Source organism: Pristiophorus japonicus, chromosome 10 (assembly GCF_044704955.1).
Source record: "Pristiophorus japonicus isolate sPriJap1 chromosome 10, sPriJap1.hap1, whole genome shotgun sequence".
Classification (NCBI taxonomy): Eukaryota; Metazoa; Chordata; class Chondrichthyes; family Pristiophoridae; genus Pristiophorus; species Pristiophorus japonicus.
The window spans coordinates 53,758,181-53,778,667 of NC_091986.1; the positions used below are offsets into that span (position 1 = coordinate 53,758,181).

Genomic DNA, 20,487 nt, shown 5'->3' on the forward strand with positions numbered 1-20,487 from the left:
AATTGATTCCATCATTTTACCCACTACTGAGGTCAGGCTGACCGGTCTATAATTCCCTGTTTTCTCTCTCCCTCCTTTTTTAAAAAGTGGGGTTACATTGGCTACCCTCCACTCCATAGGAACTGATCCAGAGTCAATGGAATGTTGGAAAATGACTGTCAATGCATCCGCTATTTCCAAGGCCACCTCCTTAAGTACTCTAGGATGCAGGCCATCAGGCCCTGGGGATTTATCTGCCTTCAATCCCATCAATTTCCCCAACACAATTTCCCGACTAATAAAGATTTCCCTCAGTTCCTCTTCCTTACTAGACCCTCTGACCCCTTTTATATCCGGAAGGTTGTTTGTATCCTCCTTAGTGAATACCGAACCAAAGTACTTGTTCAATTGATCCGCCATTTCTTTGCTCCCCGTTATGACTTCCCCTGATTCTGACTGCAGGGGACCTACGTTTGTCTTCACCAACCTTTTTCTCTTTACATACCTATAGAAACTTTTGCAATCCGCCTTAATGTTCCCTGCAAGCTTCTTCTCATACTCCATTTTCCCTGTCCTAATCAAACCCTTTGTCCTCCTCTGCTGAGTTCTAAATTTCTCCCAGTCCCCAGGTTCGCTGCTATTTCTGGCCAATTTGTATGCCACTTCCTTGGCTTTAATACTATCCCTGATTTCCCTAGATAGCCACGGTTGAGCCACCTTCCCCTTTTTATTTTTACGCCAGACAGGAATGTACAATTGTTGTACTTCATCCATGCGGTCTCTAAATGTCTGCCATTGCCCATCCACAGTCAACCCCCTAAGTATCATTCGCCAATCTATCCTAGCCAATTCACGCCTCATACCTTCAAAGTTACCCTTCTTTAAGTTCTGGACCATGGTCTCTGAAATTACTGTTTCATTCTCCATCCTAATGCAGAATTCCACCATATTATGGTCACTCTTCCCCAAGGGGCCTCGCACAATGAGATTGCTAATTAATCCTCTCTCATTACACAACACCCAGTCTAAGATGGCCTCCCCCCTAGTTGGTTCCTCAACATATTGGTCTAGAAAACCATCCCTTATGCACTCCAGGAAATCCTCCTCCACCGTATTGCTTCCAGTTTGGCTAGCCCAATCTATGTGCATATTAAAGTCACCCATTATAACTGCTACACCTTTATTGCATGCACCCCTAATTTCCTGTTTGATGCCCTCCCCAACATCCCTATTACTGTTTGGAGGTCTGTACACAACTCCTACTAACGTTTTTTGCCCTTTGGTGTTCTGCAGCTCTACCCATATAGATTCCACATCATCCAAGCTAATGTCTTTCCTAACTATTGCATTAATCTCCTCTTTAACCAGCAATGCTACCCCACCTCCTTTTCCTTTTATTCTATCCTTCCTGAATGTTGAATACCCCTGAATGTTGAGTTCCCAGCCCTGATCATCCTGGAGCCACGTCTCCGTAATCCCAATCACATCATATTTGTTAACATCTATTTGCACAATTAATTCATCCACCTTATTGCGGATACTCCTTGCATTAAGACACAAAGCCTTCAGGCTTGTTTTATTAACACCCTTTGTCCTTTTAGAATTTTGCTGTACAGTGGCCCTTTTTGTTCTTTGCCTTGGGTTTCTCTGCCCTACACTTTTCCTCATCTCCTTTCTGTCTTTTGCTTTTGGCTCCTTTTTGTTTCCCTCTGTCTCCCTGCATTGGTTCCCATCCCCCTGCCATATTAGTTTAAATCCTCCCCAACAGCACTAGCAAACACTCCCCCTAGGACATTGGTTCCAGTCCTGCCCAGGTGCAGACCGTCCGGTTTGTACTGGTCCCACCTCCCCCAGAACCGGTCCCAATGCCCCAGGAATTTGAATCCCTCCCTGCTGCACCACTGCTCAAGCCACGTATTCATCTGCGCTATCCTGCGATTCCTACTCTGACTATCACGTGGCACTGGTAGCAATCCCGAGATTACTACTTTTGAGGTCCTACTTTTTAATTTAGCTCCTAGCTCCTTAAATTCGTTTCGTAGGACCTCATCCCTTTTTTTGCCTATGTCGTTGGTACCAATGTGCACCACGACAACTGGCTGTTCTCCCTCCCATTTCAGAATGTCCTGCACCCGCTCCGAGACATCCTTGACCCTTGCACCAGGGAGGCAACATACCATCCTGGAGTCTCGGTTGCGGCCGCAGAAACGCCTATCTATTCCCCTCACAATTGAATCCCCTATCACTATCGCTCTCCCACTCTTTTTCTTGCCCTCCTGTGCAGCAGAGCCAGCCACGGTGCCATGAACTTGGCTGCTGCTGCCCTCCCCTGATGAGTCATTCCCCTCAACAGTACCCAAAGCGGTGTATCTGTTTTGCAGGGGGATGACCGCAGGGGACCCCTGCACTACCTTCCTTGCTCTACTCTTCCTGCTGGTCTTCCATTCCCTATCTGGCTGTGGACCCTTTCCCTGCGGTAAGACCAACTCACTACACGTGATACTCACGTCATTCTCAGCATCGTGGATGCTCCAGAGTAAATCCACCCTCAGCTCCAATTCCGCAACGCGGACCGTCAGGAGCTGGAGGCGGATACACTTCCCGCACACGTAGTCGTCAGGGACACCGGAAGTGTCCCTGAGTTCCCACATGGTACAGGAAGGTGCGTTTAGGTCGTCTCAGCTGGATCATTTCCACGCAGTCGTGCTGAATAGTCTGTGCCTCGGGTACGGTGCTGGTCTGCTCTCCGGTGCCGGGTCCACCTCAAGTGAGGGCTTGCTTTGCCTCTGAGCGCAGAGGACGTTGATCGCTGGAGGGTGAAGTCTTTCCACTTCCAATGGATCTTCTTCATTCACCTTCTGCCGAGCAGCGTTGGTCCATCACCTGCAACAATCCACAGAGGTAACTTGTGCAGTGCGCCATCATAGAGTACCTTTACATTCGCGCTACCAATGACTGGGATAATTTCATTGGTGTAGGTGCGCAGCTTTGCCTGAACCAGGACCAACTTGGATGATTCAGCTTGATTGTCCCTTAGCCTCTCAAAGACTTCTTGATTCATCACTGACTGGCTCGCCCCCGTGTCCACTTCCATGAAGACTGGAACGCCATCTATCTTGACTTCCATCTTCAGCGGGGAATACTCGGTGGTGCAGGTAAACATGCTATATACCTCTCCTTGGGGCTGGGCTGCCTCTCTGCCTATCGTTTCATAATCCACGCTAGATTCATGGCCATCTGCAGATTCTTCATCGACACAGTGAGTCATATTTCTCTTACACATTCACTGGAGGTGGCCCTTTGTGCTGCAGCCTTTGCATATATAGTCTTTAAAGTGGCACTGGTGAGCCCTGTGATTCCCTCCACAACGCCAGCATGGAGCTACTCGAGTAGCCCCCCTCGGCGGACTCTGAGTTAAGGGACTCGTGGGCCTGTTCTCTCTTCCCTGAGAGGGTTCACGGTTTACAGTCCAGCCTCTAAACAGTGTCACTCTGTGCATAGTGCCTGCTGGGTTTGAGTCCTGAGCGTGAGTCATCTGCCTAGAGCTGCAGGTCAAGGTCATGAATGCCTGGCTCACAGAGATGGCCTTCTGCAGTGTGACTGTGGTATCCGCCGACAGAAGCTTATGAAGAAGGCCCTCATGGTCAATTCCAATTGTCCCGCAGCGCTTCGGTGAGGTGGTTGACAAACTTGCACGGTGCCGCCAGCTTCCTGAGGTCTGTGGCATATTTTGCGATTTCCTGGCCTTCGGTCCATCAGTCCATCGGTGAGTATAGAACTGGTGCCTGGCTGTAAGGATGCTCTCCTTGGGCTTGAGTTGCTCAAGGATTAGGGTTATGAGCTCCTTGTATGTCTTCGTCGTTGTCTTCGCTGGTGCCAGCAAGTCCCTGATGAGGCCATAGACGGTGGGCCCACAACTGGTTAGCAAGATAGCTCTGCACTTATCAGCCAGTGTGGCCGGGTCGTCTCCTGCCAGGTCGTTTGCTGTGAAGAAATGTTCGAGCTTCTCCACAAAGGCGTCCCAATCATCACCATCGGCAAACTGCTGCAACGTACCAAGAGTAGCCATTTTTGCATGAAAGTTCGTAATCTCGTCGCCAATTGTTCTGTCCTTAGATGCTCTAGTAATGACTCCATGAGGCAATGTGTTGTACTTGAACTGTAGTGACCTTAGTCCTTTATTTGTTAACTCCAGAGTGAGGATCACAGCTGGTGGCCTGCCTTTTATACTAGGCCAGGCACACCTGCACAGGTAACCTACAAGTCTACCACTGCTGTGCCCTCTGGTGTCACACCTTGTGATAGTACCAACAGTAGCCATTTTGGATACATGACAACGTTTAGCTCATTTGCCATGAAGGAGTTCCGAGTGGAACACTTGCTTTGGGAGCCTCGTGTCTGGCATGCGGACAATGTGGCCTGCCCAGCGGAGCAGGTCCCTTCTCAGTGGTGATAACGCTCAAATTAAGGCAATCACACCACTGAAAAATCCACTTTGGAAGCGTTCATTAGCGCTGGAACCCATTTGTTCACTTTTGGAGCTGAAGATGGGGTGGCCCAGTCACACAAATTTTTTTGGTGCTAATGGCCACAAAATTGTGGGGGGAGCACCAGCTTTCCAGCGGTACTGAATTTCGGGCCCTCGGACTTCAGAGTTTGCAAAAACTTGGTTTGTATTCCCTTAAGTATAGAAAGGTAATGGGTGATCTAATCAATGTGTTTGAAATGTTAAACAAATTCAATAGGGTAGATACAGAGAAACTATTTCCTCGGATGGGGGAATCCAGAACAAGAACACATAGAGCTAGGCCATTTTGGAGAGAAGCATTTTTTCACACAGAGGGTAGTAGAAATCTAGAATTCTATTCCTCAAAAGGCTGTGCTGAGTCAATTGAAATTTTTAAGACTGAGTTCAATAGATTTTTGGGCACTAAGGAGTCAAGGGTATGTGGTTAGCACAGGAGTTGATGTAAAAGTTCAGCGATGATCTTATTGAATGGCGAAGCAGGCTCGAGGGGCCGTATGGCCTGTTCCTGCTCCTATTTCTTATTTTCTTATCTTCTTAAATGGAGATGAGGTGTACAGATCAGTCATGGCCGATTTGAATGGCGGAACAAGCATGAAGGGCCGAAAAGCCATCTCCTGTTCCGATATAATAATGCATTTACCCAACAGCTAGAGATAAACCATAGCAGTTCAGATTTCAGCCATGCAGTACCTTGTTTCCATTCCTTGACTCCTGACTGGCTGGAACTTTGATTGTCCTGTCCTAGAATGAATTCTTGCATGCTTTGATACATGCATCTCCCAACAGCTATATATTTAGACTTGGAATTTCCTGAAAGAGCAGAAGCAGCAATTTAAGCAAAATTGACCCCAAATGTAAAAAATAGTGTAAAGCAAGTGGAAATTAGTGTAACAATTGGGACCAGACAAACACGCTAAACTTATTTCTTTAAATCCTTTTTATGCATGAAAATTAGGGTTTGAAGCCATCAAACCCTCATTTGTCCAGATTGGGCATAAATTTAAGATAATGTAACATTGGAAGTTTTTCAATTTTTAATGCAAATCATTCTGATGCCATAACGATGCATTCAGAGATGCGAAAAATTTATTATAGGTCTCAGTGAGGAGATTTTTTTTAAATTGTTGAAACAAAATCGCCTGAAAACTTAAGAAATATGACTGAGTTCTGTTGTGCCTAAAAGGTTTTGTGGAATCAGCAAGAAAGATCGACAAAATTCGTGCATAGCATAAAAAATGAGTAAGCAATTTATGCTTAAATTTCCTTGATTTTTTGTGTCAGAAGTTGGCAATACACTGCAGTTTTGGTTCAAGTTTTCAGATAATACTGAGCCTTAATATGTTTTTCCCATTTTTGTACAAATTAACAAATTTATAAAATCAAAATATATAGAGGTTAAGTTTTCCGCGATCAATTATGCTGCTTCAAAAATCCTTCTTCCAAAACACCATCCACAAAACTGGCCACACCCACAAAACTGGGGATGGCAAGTTTCCACCAATTGTGGGAGGTGTCATCAAATTGCTCTCATTTTTTTTCATCACACAGGCATCAATACTGATTAGGAGAATGATTAAAATTACTCACTGGTCAATGCACAGATAGTGAAATCAATTTGCACATTGTTCAGATTGAAATCACTCACTACTCTTAAAACATTTGCACTCATTAATTAAAAGGAATTTAAATTAATTAGATCACTGCTCTTAAAACTATAAGAGCACTGTAAACAGAGAAAACCGCGAATCATCGTGCACCGCCAATTTTTGCCGACAGGCGCATTATTTTGCCAATTTTACCCCCTTAAAAAATAGTGACATTTTTAGTGGTATTTAGGCCGTAAAATAACGGAAAAATAATGATATCGCCAAAAATTAAATATTTAGCCCTTTATTTCTCTCTGTGCGTCACACATTCAGATAAAGTACTTTTAGCTTTAACCTTTTTCAATGTTTCTCTGAAAGAGAGAAAAGTGTCTGCTGAGAGAATATAAGGAGCTACGGTCGAAATTAAAATGCAGAACCTCACAGGTAGTGACCTCTATTGTTACATGCGCCATGCACAAATTGGCATGGGACAAACAGATTAGAAGGTTGAATGTGTGGCAAAAAGATTGGTGTGGAAGGAAGGGTTTTGCTTCATGGAGCACTGACACAGTATTTGTGAAAGAGGGAGCTGTTCAGTCAGGACAGGCTCCACTTAAACCGGACGGGGACCAGTATCCTGGTGATCAAATAATTTGAATGGTAGATAAGGCTTTAAACGAACATAGAAACATAGAAAATAGGTGCAGGAGCAGGCCATTCAGCCCTTCTAGCCTGCACCGCCATTCAATGAGTTCATGGCTGAACATGAAACTTCAGTACCCCCTTCCTGCTTTCTCGCCATACCCCTTGATCCCCCGAGTAGTAAGGACTTCATCTAACTCCCTTTTGAATATATTTAGTGAATTGGCCTCAACTACTTTCTGTGGTAGAAAATTCCACAGGTTCACCACTCTCTGGGTGAAGAAGTTTCTCCTCATCTCGGTCCTAAATGGCTTACCCCTTATCCTTAGACTGTGACCCCTTGTTCTGGACTTCCCCAACATTGGGAACATTCTTCCTGCATCCAACCTGTCCAAACCCGTCAGAATTTTAAACGTTTGTATGAGGTCCCCTCTCACTCTTCTGAATTCCAGTGAATACAAACCCAGTTGATCCAGTATTTCTTGATAGGTCAGTCCCACCATCCCGGGAATCAGTCCGGTGAATCTTCGCTGCACTCCCTCAATAGCAAGAATGTCCTTCCTCAAGTTAGGAGACCAAAACTGTACACAATACGCCAGGTGTGGCCTCACCAAGGCCCTGTACAACTGTAGCAACACCTCCCTGCCCCTGTACTCAAATCCCTCGCTATGAAGGCCAACATGCCATTTGCTTTCTTAACCGCCTGCTGTACCTGCATGCCAACCTTCAATGACTGATGTACCATGACACCCAGGTCTCGTTGCACCTTCCCTTTTCCTAATCTGTCACCATTCAGATAATAGCCTGTCTCTCTGTTTTTATCACCAAAGTGGATAACCTCACATTTATCCACATTATACTTCATCTGCCACGCATTTGCCCACTCACCTAACCTATCCAAGTCACTCTGCAGCCTCATAGCATCCTCCTCGCAGCTCACACTGCCACCCAACTTAGTGTCATCCGCAAATTTGGAGATACTACATTTAATCCCCTCGTCTAAATCATTAATGTACAATGTAAACAGCTGGGGCCCCAGCACAGAACCTTGCGGTACCCCACTAGTCACTGCCTGCCATTCTGAAAAGTACCCATTTACTCCTAGTCTTTGCTTCCTAACTGAGAACCAGTTCTCAATCCACGTCAGCACACTACCCCCAATCCCATGTGCTTTAACTTTGCACATTAATCTCTTGTGTGGGACCTTGTCGAAAGCCTTCTGAAAGTCCAAATATACCACATCAACTGGTTCTCCTTTGTCCACTTTACTGGAAACACCCTCAAAAAATTCCAGAAGATTTGTCAAGCATGATCTCCCTTTCACAAATCCATGTCACCATTTTCCAAATGCGCTGCTATGACATCCTTAATAATTGATTCCATCATTTTACCCACTACTGAGGTCAGGCTGACCGGTCTATAATTCCCTGTTTTCTCTCTCCCTCCTTTTTTAAAAAGTGGGGTTACATTGGCTACCCTCCACTCCATAGGAACTGATCCAGAGTCAATGGAATGTTCGAAAAGTTACAGGAAACGTTACAAGGACACCCTCAAAGCCTCCCTGATAAAGTGCGACATCCCCACTGACACCTGGGAGTCCTTGGCCATAGACCGCCCTAAGTGGAGGAAGTGCATTCGGGAGGGCGCTGAGCTCCTCGAGTATCGTCGCCGAGAGCATGCAGAAATCAAGCGCAGGCAGTGGAAGGAGCGTGCGGCAAACCAGGCTCCCTGCCCACCCTTTCCCTCAATGACTATCTGTCCACCTGTGACAGAGACTGTGGTTCTCGTATTGGACTGTACAGCCACCTAAAGACTCATGCTAAGAGTGGAAGCAAGTCTTCCTCGATTCCGAGGGACTGCCTATGATGAAACTAATGAAATGCGGAGGTGGTAGCATTCAAGAAAGGGTGAATCCAAAAGCAGTAAGAGAAATGTCAAAGTTGTAGAGCGGAGAAGCAATGTGGGTAAAAATAAGCAGAGTGTGTCAAGAAGGGACAGAGAGCTTAATAAAGGTAAAAAGGCATTAGTGATTCAGGGAAACGTTGAAAAAGGTTAAAGCTAAAAGCACTTGATCTGAATATGCGGCGCACAGATAGAAATAAAGGGCTAGAAATTCCATTTTTGGCGATATCGATTTTTTTCCGTTATTTTACGGACCAAATACCACTAAAAACTTCACCATTTTTTAAGGGGGTAAAATTGGCAAAATAATGTGCCTGTCGGTAAAAATTGGCGGTGTACGATGATTCGTAGTAGAGACCATGGTCCTCATCAACATTAGCCTGAGGCCTATCACCGCCAAAAAGACAGGCCCTGGGAGGTGAGAAAACACACACAAAAAACATTCGCAAAAATTAAAAAATAAACTATCAGAAAACATTTACTATACACTTAACTAATGAATTGCTGAAAAAGAATTAAAAAATAAAAACTTCAACTTATCTTTTTTTTAGGTCTTCATACCTACCACTGTTTCTGGGGCTTCAATGCAGGCTTTTTTCAGGCGTTTTTTTTTCACCCTGAGTACGGGTTCCCCGAATGGCCACCTTTAAGCGGTACGTTATTTTTGGCATTGCACATGGTCATTCCGATTTTCGGCAATATTTCAAAACCGCCATTCATTAACTTTGGCCAATTTAGGTGAGTACCTTTTACCGGCAAAAAAGGCAAAATATTGCTGAAAAAATGTGCACAAGGCTGGTCAATTTCTTCCCCAAATGGTTTTGATCTAATATCCATTACGGAGATGTGGTTGCAGAGTAACCAAAGTTGTAAACAAAATATTTCAAGATACTTGACTTTTAGAAGAGATATGTCAAATGGAAAAGGGTGGAGGGGGGGGCGGGGGGGTCCTCTAATAATAATGGATGGGAAAAAGACAGCAGAGAAATGATCTTAGCTCAGAAAATCAAGAGATAGATTTACTTTGAGCGGGTCTTAAATCTGAACAAAGCAAACTGCGTATGTATGAGAGACAAGTTGGCTAATGTAGATTGGGAAACTAGATTAAAAGGTATGATGGTAGATAAGCAAGACAAACATTTACAGAAACAATTCATAATTCACAACAAATATACATTTCCTTAAGGAAACAAAACCAATGAGAAAATTTGTCCAAATGTGATGAACCACAGAAGTTAACGATACCTTTAGATTAAAGGAAAAGGCTTATAATGTTGCCAAAAAGAGTAGTAAGCCTGAGCTAAAAAACAGAAAATGCTGGAACTACTCAGCAGGTCAGCCAGCATCAGAACTGGAAAAAGTTAGAGATGTAACAATATTTAAGCAACTGCAGAGGCAGGGAAAGGAGAGGGGAAGAAAAAACAAAAGGGCAGGTTTGTGATTGAGTGGAAGGCAGGAATGATTAAATGACAAAAGGTAAGAGTTCTCCTTTTGAGTCTGACATGAGAAACCGCCTTCCTCCTCCATACTATCACCAAATTCTTCCACACTGTTTGCGATCAGCTCCGATTGTGATTCACCTAGCTCTGTCTCCAAGCTCTGTGCTCAAGCTTTATACATCTATCCATCCAAAATGACATCAATAAATCAACGAATCACCCTTGTACATTCCTTTAGTAACTGTCTCGCGTCGGCCTTTGCCTAACCTAGTGATGTTTTGCAGTGCTATCCCTGTGGCTGCAGCATGGCTGCTGGAAGGCTACTGACTTTCAATGGGGGACACTGCAGATTGCCTTGCAAGACAACCTCGAAGATCTAATGGCTAGGAATGTCAAATCGAGTGACAGTGTTTCTTCTTCTTCTCCCTCTTCTTCTTCGCTCTCCCCGACATCTTCTGGCTGGACAGGCTGGATTTCTTGGGTGTACTAAATGAGGAAGGCACAAGGGTAGCATTGTGGTGAGGAGAGGGTGGAAAAGCAAGAGCTGCATGCTTACACCATGTGCAGCTTTTAAATCAGAGGGTAAATGGAATGTGAGAAGGAGGATAAAGTATGAGGATACCAGCATCTTTTATCCTTTTGAGCTCCACCACTGGCCAAGGGCCCAGCCATGTCCCTGCAAAGAATGGCCAGCACATTCTCCCCCAAGGGGGTGAGGTGAAGCTCGGAATGGAAGGTGTGCCTCGTGATTGGTAGGAATTGTTGGTAGGTGAGTGATGGGGCTGGGGCGGGGGGTGGGGGAGGGGGGGTTCATGCAATGAGCAATGTGTGAGGCAACTGGCGCAGTTGGTGGGAGACAGCTTTTGAAGATGCATTCTATGACCTTGACCACTGGTCTGAGTTCATGAAGCTTCTTTGGGTACTGGTGACAGGTTTAGGGCATGGCACTGCTGGCAGTCATGGTCTTGGTGATCTGGTCCCACATTGATCTTTCTGGAGGGCCTCCTGGCGCTGTGGGTAGGGCCTGTCTTGCAGTGTTGACCCCCTGCACAAATCTGGAGTGCTGTGTGCGAGACACTGGATGCTCCTTCCCTGGCTTGTTGAGCCATTTGTGTTGGCGCTAAAGCACTTTTACAATTTTTTTAGGTGCAGAAGGCAGGTCAGCTTTAAGAGCTGAAGACTGCCATTTGGGAATTATTTTTAATATTTTTTTTTCAGAGGGCAGTTGAGCCTAAGAACTAAAGACTGTCTATTTTTAAATGCTTTTTATTTTTTCATTTCAAAAGGCAGTTCCCCTTCAAGGGATTGAAACTGCTTTCTAAAATGTCCGGCTAGCTTTAAGAGAAAGCTGCCTTGCTCCAGGGACTCTACGGCCATGCTCCATTGGAACTCCTGCTGAGACTACCACCTGAAGCACAGGGTTGTACTCCAGATTTTGCACTGCACTAATGTAAATCAGAAGGCAGCACCAAAATACCAGTACTGCCTGCGCTCTTACTGCAGTCGGCCGTTAACTGCGGTCCGCAGTGACACTGGCAGGTTTCCAGCCTACTCGAATTTATAGGCCCATCATTAATAAAAAATATATAGAAATTCAGATGATCAGAATATTTGGTCTGATGATAATGACATGAGAATTTTACATGACCGTACAATTGTTGGCCTATCTATCCATTATATATTAAAAGTCTTGTGTATAGGGTATATTTTCTGTAAGTGCCACACCTATATCCTGGTGTCACCTTTTGTTAATTGTTATAAAATTGTTATAAACACCTCTATTGTTTTAAAATATGTCCTTCAACTCAGCGTGAGCAAAGCCACGGGGAGATCTGCTAGTTTTCCTTAAATTTACCAACCTCAAAATGTCCCATATCGTGACACATGAGAAGAAATATAAAAGAGGAAAGATAAAAGCATTTCTAATATGTTACCTTCTCTTTTAAACAGTGTGCTCAATATGACAACATCTTTACCGCAGAGATTCTAATTGAAAAGGGTGTAAACATCAATCGGCAAGATGAGGATTTGTGGACTGCACTGCACATGGCATGTGCTTGTGATAATCCTGGTATTGTTCTGCTTCTCATGTTGGTGAGTACATAACATAGACTTTACTAAACTTTGCCAATATCTCACAGCAATGCATTCAGTGAACAGGTTATAGAGGCTGTTAAAGTATAACTTCCTCAATGATCTTCCCTCCATCATAGGCCGGAATTTTCTCGGGTGGTAGCAGGCATAATCACTAGCGGGTTGCATTGGAAATTTGTTATTTTTGACAGTGGGTTCGTCTCGCTCCCACGTGCCTTTCCCTGTTGGAGTCAACCCAACCAGCGGGGGACCCAATTGAGATGATTATCAGGTAGCTTACATGCACTTAAGAGCCTTTTTTCCCTGCATGGCCACAGGATTCACGCAGCTCGGGAACTGCATGTCAACCTGAGGTGGGAGTTCAGTGGCCATTGCTCCAGCTGATTGCTTGACAGCATGAAATGTTCAGTGAAAACTCCCACCTGACAGTTTATCACTTTCCTCGGGCAGAAGCTGTCACTCAGTCCATTTCCAGCACAGATTCTGCAGGCTGCAAGTCTTTCCAGCAAAGTCATCATCCAGTGTCACCTCATTGGAAGAACTCTCTCACCATTGACAGAATGCTTTTGTCATCTGTACTTCACCTGCCATCTATTCCATCAGCAATGGATGCCATTTATACTGTCTTACCTTGGTCTTCGGAATTGGACCACGATGAGCCCCAACACCAGCAGCACCAACAACAACAGCAAACTTCTCCACGATGCACCAGGTTGACACCATCCCACACCAACACCACAAAGCAACCCTACAATGACCAAGCCATTACTTTTACACTCATCGCCATTGCAGGGGTACTGTAATGTCTCACCATTCACTGCAGCTCACTAAGCCATTTTCAAAGGTGTACACACATTTTGCCAGGACTGGAAAGTGTTGAGAATAAAGATTTTATATTTGATGCCACATTAACAGAAACTTTACACAAACATTGCTTAAAACACCCAAGTGGTTTGCCTTCTGTGTTGTTAATTAGTATGATTGCATTAGGTTGAGGCTGACTAGTGAGATGGGCTGCGATAATGTAGATAGAGAGGGATGGGTGGAGGTACAAGATATGTTGGTGTGAGAAAGGATGTGAGGAGTAGGATAGGGAAAGCTAAGTGATGGGGTTGCAGATGACACTAAACTGGGTGGCGGTGTGAGTTGTGAGGAGGACGCTAAGAGGCTGCAGGGTGACTTGGACAGGTTAGGTGAGTGGGCAAATGCATGGCAGATGCAGTATAATGTGGATAAATGTGAGGTTATCCATTTTGGGGGCAAAAAAACGAAGGCAGAATATTATCTGAATGGCGGCAGACTAGGAATAGGGGAGGTGCAATGAGACCTGGGTGTCTTGGTTCATCAGTCACTGAAAGTGGGCACGCAGGTACAGCAGGCGATAAAGAAGGCAAATGGTATGTTGGCCTTCATAGCCAGGGTATTTGAATAAAGAAGCAGGGAGGTTTTACTGCAGTTATACAGGGCCTAAGTGAGGCTTCACCTGGAATATTGTGTTCAGTTTTGGTTTCCTAGTCTGAGGAAGGACATTCTTGCTATTGAGGGAGTGCAGCAAAGGTTCACCAGACTGATTCCAGGGATGGCTGGGCTGTCATATGAGGAGAGACTGGATCAACTGGGCCTTTATTCACTGTAGTTTAGAAGGATGAGAGGGGATCTCATAGAAACGTATAAGATTCTGACGGGACTGGACAGGTTAGATGCGAGAAAAATGTTCCCGATGTTGGGGAAGTTCAGAACCAGGAGACATAGTCTTAGGATAAGGGGTAGGCCATTTAGGACTGAGATGAGGAGAAACTTCTTCACCCAGAGAGTTGTTAACCTGTGGAATTCCCTGCTGCAGAGAGTTGTTGATGCCAGTTCACTGGATATATTCAAGAGAGAGTTAGATATGGCTCTTACGGTTCAGGGGATCAAGGGGTATGGAGAGAAAGCAGGAAAGGGCTACTGAAGGAATGATCAGCCATGATCTTATTGAATGGCAGTGCAGGCTTGAAGGGCTGAATGGCCTACTCCTGCACCTATTTTTCTATGTTTCTATGATGCGAGACACAGTAGGTTACAGTTGAGTGTGGCTTTGCACTAACATTTTCTGATCGAATTAGATCATTAAAACATTTGTGGCACTGCATCCAGGTCCTCCTGAACCAGGTCACCATGCTTGTGACCTCTTCTTGTGACCCTGCTTGTGATCTCTTCTGCAATCTCCAACTAGGCTTTCTTGGTCTCCTTGGGAGGTCTCTTCCGTCAGAGAGGCGGGAGATCGAGGAGCAACATTGGTGAGGGCTCTCAATGCCAGCGGGGAGTTCGTGAGGCAGTCGGAAAGGCGGGAGATTGAGGAGCAACATTGGTGAGGCCTATAAAGGGAGCGGGGAGTTTGTGAGGCAGTTGGAGAGGCGGGAGATCGAGGAGCAACGTTGGTGAGGCCTATAAAAGCCTACCGGTGCAGCTGCAGCTGGGGCAGAAGGCAAAAATGAAGTAGAAATAAATTCAAAGGTGACGTCACACCCAAGGGGTAAGTGATTGGCTGGTGATTGGTAAGTAGTTTTTCTTTTCCTTTCCTATAACAGTAAGTAACATTTAGCATTGTTGTTGCCAAATTAAGTTAATCTAGGGGTTAAGTCATGGCAGGACAGCTCGGACACGTGTTATGCTCCTCCTGTACTATGTGGGAAGTCAGGGACGCTTCCGGTGTCCCTGACGACTATGTGTGCGGGAAGTGTATCCGCCTCCAGCTCCTGACGGACGGCATTGCAGCACTGGAGCTGCGGGTGGATTCACTCTGGAGCATGCACGATGCTGAGAATGACGTGAATAGCACGTTTACCGAGTTGATCTCACCACAGGTAAAGGGTACACAGTCAGATAGTAAATGGGTGACTAACAGGAAGAGCAGTGCAAGGAAGGTAGTGCAGGGGTCCCCTGCGGTCATCCCACTGCAAAACAGATAGACCGCTTTGGGTACTGTTGAGGGGGATGACTCATCAAGGGAGGGCAGCAGCAGCCAAGTTCATGGCACCGAGGGGGGCTCTGCTGCACAGGAGGACAGGAAAAAGAGTGGGAGAGCTATAGTGATAGGGGATTTGATTGTAAGGGGAATAGATAGGCGTTTCTGCGGCCACAACTGAGACTCCAGGATGGTATGTTGCCTTCCTGGTGCAAGGGTCAAGGATGTCTCGGAGCGGGTGCAGGGCATTCTGAAAAGGGAGGGTGAACAGCCAGTTGTCGTGGTGCATATAGGTACCAACAATATAGGTAAAAAACGGGATGAGGTCCTACGAGACGAATTTAGGGAGCTAGGAGCTAAATTAAAAAGTAGGACCTCAAAAGTAGTAATCTCAGGATTGCTATCAGTGCCACGTGCTAGTCAGAGTAGGAATTGCAGGATAGCTCAGATGAATACATGGCTTGAGGAGTGCTGCAGAAGGGAGGGATTCAAATTCCTGGGACATTGGAACCGGTTCTGGGTGAGGTAGGACCAGTACAAGACGAACAGTCTGCACCTGGGCAGGACCGGAACTAATGTCCTGGGGGGAGTGTTTGCTAGTGCTGTTGGGGAGGAGTTAAACTAACATGGCAGAGGGATAGGAACCCATACTGGGAGACAGTGGGAAATTAAATGGAGCCAGAAGCAAAAGATAGAAAGGAGAATAGAAGTGGAGGGCAGAGAAACCCAAGGCAAAAAACAAAAAGGTCCACATTACAGCAAAATTCTAAAGGGGCAAAGTGACAAGCCTGAAGGCTCTATGCCTCAATGCGAGGAGTGTTCGGAATAAACTGGACGAATTAACTGCGCAGACAGCAGTTAACGGATATGATGTAATTGGCATCACAGAGACATGGCTCCAGGGTGACCAAGGCTGGGAACTCAACATCCAGGGGTATTCAACATTTAGGAAGGATAGGCAGAGAGGAAAAGGAGACCGGGTGGGATTGCTGGTTAAAGAGGAAATTAATGCAATAGTAAGGAGGGTCATTAGCCTGGATGATGTGGAATCGGTATGGGTGGAGCTGTGGAATTCCAAAGAGAAGAAAACGCTAGTGGGTGTTGTGTATAGACCACCAAACAGTAGTAGTGAGGTTGGGGACAGCATCAAACAAGAAATAAGGGACGTGTGGAATAAAGGTAGAGCAGTTATCATGGGTGACTTTAATCTACATATTGATTGGGCAAACCAAACTGGTAGCAATGCAGTGGAGGAGGATTTCCTGGAGTGTATTAGGGATGGTTTTCAAGACCAATATGTCGAGGAACCAATGAGAGAGCAGGCCATCCTAGACTGGGTGATGTGTAATGAGAAGGGACTAATTTGCAATCTTGTTGTGCGAGGCCCCTTGGTGAAGAGTGACCATAATATGGTAGAATTCTTTATTAAGATGGAGAGTGAAACAGTTAATTCGGAAACTAGGGTCCTGAACTTAAGGAAAGGTAACTTTGACGGTATGAGGCGTGAATTGGCTCGAATAGACTGGCAAATGATACTTAAAGGGTTGATGGTGGATAAGCAATGGCAAACATTTAAAAATCACATGGGTGAACTTCAGCAATTGTACTTCTCTGTCTGGAGTAAAAATAAAACGGGGAAGGTGGCTCAACCGTGGCTAACAAGGGAAATTAAGGATAGTGTTAAAGCCAAGGAAGAGGCATATAAATTGGCCAGAAAAAGCAACAAACCTGAGGACTGGGAGAAATTTAGAATTCAACAGAGGAGGACAAAGGGTTTAATTCAGAGGGGGAAAATAGAGTACGAGAGGAAGCTTGCAGGGAACACAAAAACGGACTGCAAAAGCTTCTATAAATATGTGAAGAGAAAAAGATTAGTGAAGACAAACATAGGTCCCTTGCAATCAGATTCAGGTGAATTTATAACGGGGAACAAAGAAATGGCAGACCAATTGAACCAATAATTTGTTTCTGTCTTCATGAAGGAAGACACAAATAACCTTCCGAATTTACTAGGGAAGAGTGGGTCTAGTGAGAAGGAGGAACTGAAGGATATCCTTATTCGGTGGGAAATTGTGTTAGGGAAATTGATGTGATCGAAGGCCGATAAATCCCCGGGGCCTGATAGTCTGCATCCCAGAATACTTAAGGAAGTGGCCCTAGAAATAGTGGATGCATTGGTGATCATTTTCCAACAGTCTATCGACTCTGGATCAGTCCCTATGGATTGCAGGGTAGCTAATGTAACACCACTTTTTTAAAAAGGAGGGAGAGAGAAAACGGGCAATTATAGACCGGTTAGCCTGACATCAGTAGTGGGGAAAATGTTGGAATCAATCATTAAGGATGAAATAGCAATGCATTTGAAAAGAAGTGACAGGATCAGACCATGTCAGCATGGATTTATGAAAGGGAAATCATGCTTGACGAATCTTCTGGAATTTTTTGAGGATGTAACTAGCAGAGTGGACAAGGGAGAACCAGTGGATGTGGTGTATTTGGACTTTCAAAAGGCTTTTGATAAGGTCCCGCACATGATTTTGGTGTGCAAAATCAAAGCGCATGGTATTGGGGGGTAATGTACTGACGTGGATAGAGAACTGATTGGCAGACAGGAAGCAGAGAGTCGGGATAAGCGGGTCCTTTTCAGAATGGCAGGCAGTAACTAGTGGGGTGCCGCAGGGCTCAGTGCTGGGACCCCAGCTCTTTACAATATATATTAACGATTTAAATGAAGGAATTGAGTGTAATATCTCCAAGTTTGCGGATGACACTAAACTGGGTGGCGGTGTGAGCTGTGAGGAAGATGCTGAGAGGCTACAAGGTGACTTGGACAGGTTAGGTGAGTGGGCAAATGCAGGGCAGATGCAGTATAATGTGGATAAATGTGAGATTATCCATTTTGGGGGCAGAAACACGAAGGCAGAATATTATCTGAATGGCGGCAGATTAGGAAAAGGGGAGGTGCAACGAGACCTGGGTGTCATGGTTCATCAGGTACAGCAGGCGGTAAAGAAGGCAAATGGTATGTTGGCCTTCATAGCTATGGGATTTGAGTATAGGAGCAGGGAGGTCTTATTGCAGTTGTACAGGACCTTAGGCCTCACCTGCAATATTGTGTTCAGTTTTGGTCTCCTAATCTGAGGAAGGACGTTCTTTGCTATTGAGCGAGTGCAGCGAAGGTTCACCAGACTGATTCCAGGGATGGCGGGTCTGTCATATGAGGAGAGACTGGATCAACTGGGCATTTATTCACTGGTGTTTAGAAGGATGAGAGGGGATCTCATAGAAACGTATAATATTCTGATGGGACTGGACAGGTTAGATGCGGGAAGAATGTTCCCGATGTTGGGGAAGTCCAGAACCAGGGGACATAGTCTTAGGATAAGGGGTAGGCCATTTAGGACCGAAATGAGGAGAAACTTCTTCATTCAGAGAGTTGTTAACCTATGGAATTCCCTGCCGCAGAGAGTTGTTGATGCCAGTTCATTGGATATATTCAAGAGGGAGTTAGATATGGCCCTTATGGCTAAGGGGATCAAGGCGTATGGAGAGAAAGCAGGAAAGGGGTACTGAGGGAATGATCAGCCATGATCTTATTGAATGGCGGCGCAGGCTCGAAGGGTCGAATCACCTATTTTCTATGTTTCTATGTTCTATGTTTCTATGTCCATTGGAAGGGAAGAGGACCTCCCTGCGTGCTCTGACTCCCTCCATAAGCATATAGAGGGAGTCATTGGAGAATCTGAGTGCAGCCCTCTGCCTCTGTGCAATTATGTCAGTGTTTGCAACACTCCAATGCTGTAATGCACTGACAGCACTATGTTTGATTAAACTTCAAAAGTAATGTGGCCAAGGTCCCTTTAAGGATCCCAGCAGAAAACATTACCAGACCCTCTCCATCTCATTGGGTCAGGTAACGTGCTGGGTGGGCTTTCTAGTCCCCATTAAGGTGAGTTCATTTTCATGATAGGGCCAGCAGCAGGGTCGCGACCCGCCACAGACACCGGCCACACCGGAGCCGCCATAATGTCAGAAATGGAGATGTTCACTGATGATTGCAAAGTGTTTAGTTCCATTCACAACTCCTCATTTAATGAAGCGGTTCATGCCCGCATGCAACATTCAGGCTTCCACTGATAAGTGACAAGTAACATTCGCACCACCCAAGTCGCAGACAATGATCATCTCCAACAAAAGCTTTTCTGTGTCCTATTAAAAATTAAGACTTTATTTTTGGCAATTTATTTGCAGAAATTGGTGAGTTGAAGAAAACAACTGAATGCTGTTGAATAGTTTCCCAGTAATTGAGTAAATTCTCATCTTTAATGCACCGGTCCAGATATTTATCCACTGGGAGCCTGTAACAGAACACACGGCCAAAGGTTCTGTGTCACGAGGGTCTGATGGAAAAAGTTACTTCAATAAAATTAATGAAATAGACAGTGAAACCATTGGTTTCTAATTAATGAGCCATTGTGCTGAGAGGTTCAAAAGTTAATGCGTTTTACTATTACCTGATGGGAAATTCACCAAGATATCAGATAACTGGTAATGAAAAGTAAGCAAATGAAATAGGACAGTCATTGAAATACTGAAGTCAAAGATCAATCATATTCACTCAAATAAAAATTGCCCATCAGTTGCGGTCTGTGGCAAAACAAAGGCTTTGCCGCTGGTCCCGAAGCAAGTTTCCTACAAAGATCTCACAATCTCTGTGGTGAGATGTTTGGCTTTTCTGATGCATATTTGAAAGCAATGTAAGTTAATGAGGAATTCAACAGAATAGCGGCCATCAGGTAAGTGTTGTTGGGGGTTAGGGCCTAGGTTTGGGGTCGGCGATTGGGGATCGTGGTTCAGAGCTTTGGTCGGGGATTGGGGATCAGAATTTTGGTTAGTGGCTGGGTCTGTGTTGGGTTTGACAGGAGTCCAGGGCCAGCAATTGCAGGTCAGATCAGGAGCAGAGGGGAGATCAGGGTCAGGAATTAGGTTGGGAGCAATGGCGATGGACAGGAGAGTGGAGCAGTGGTGATTGTGAGGGGTTGGGAGTGGCAGCGATGGAGAGGGAAGGGGGCGGGCTGGGTGAGTTATTTGCCTTCCTTGTTGCAGACGACCTCAGAGACGGCACTGGCTGCCTCAGGGCAGTCCAGTCTTGGAGAGGGAACCTCAAAAATGCATATGTAAAGGGCTTAACTCCTACTTCAGGCATATAGATAAAGGACCCAACATGGTAGGCGGCACACTTCTGTATGAAAATGTGCGCATGCACTCTACCCACCATTTTGCGGTCTTCTAGTTCCAAAAGCACAAAAAAAAATAGAAAAATAATCTGAGCCTCTGCTGCCCTGGGTCAATTTCTAGGCCCAGGGATGT

At 45.3% G+C, this 20,487-nt stretch overlaps 1 protein-coding gene across 1 annotated transcript in view; it reads left to right on the top strand.

Annotated features, from left to right (window-relative positions):
- Nucleotides 1–20,487, top strand: part of myo16 (myosin XVI) — a 1,091,439-nt gene that overhangs the window by 100,597 nt on the left and 970,355 nt on the right. The window contains exon 3 of the mRNA XM_070891428.1: nucleotides 12,027–12,170. Within this exon, the coding sequence (XP_070747529.1) occupies nucleotides 12,027–12,170 (144 nt within the window). The remainder of the gene's footprint in view (nucleotides 1–12,026; nucleotides 12,171–20,487) is intronic.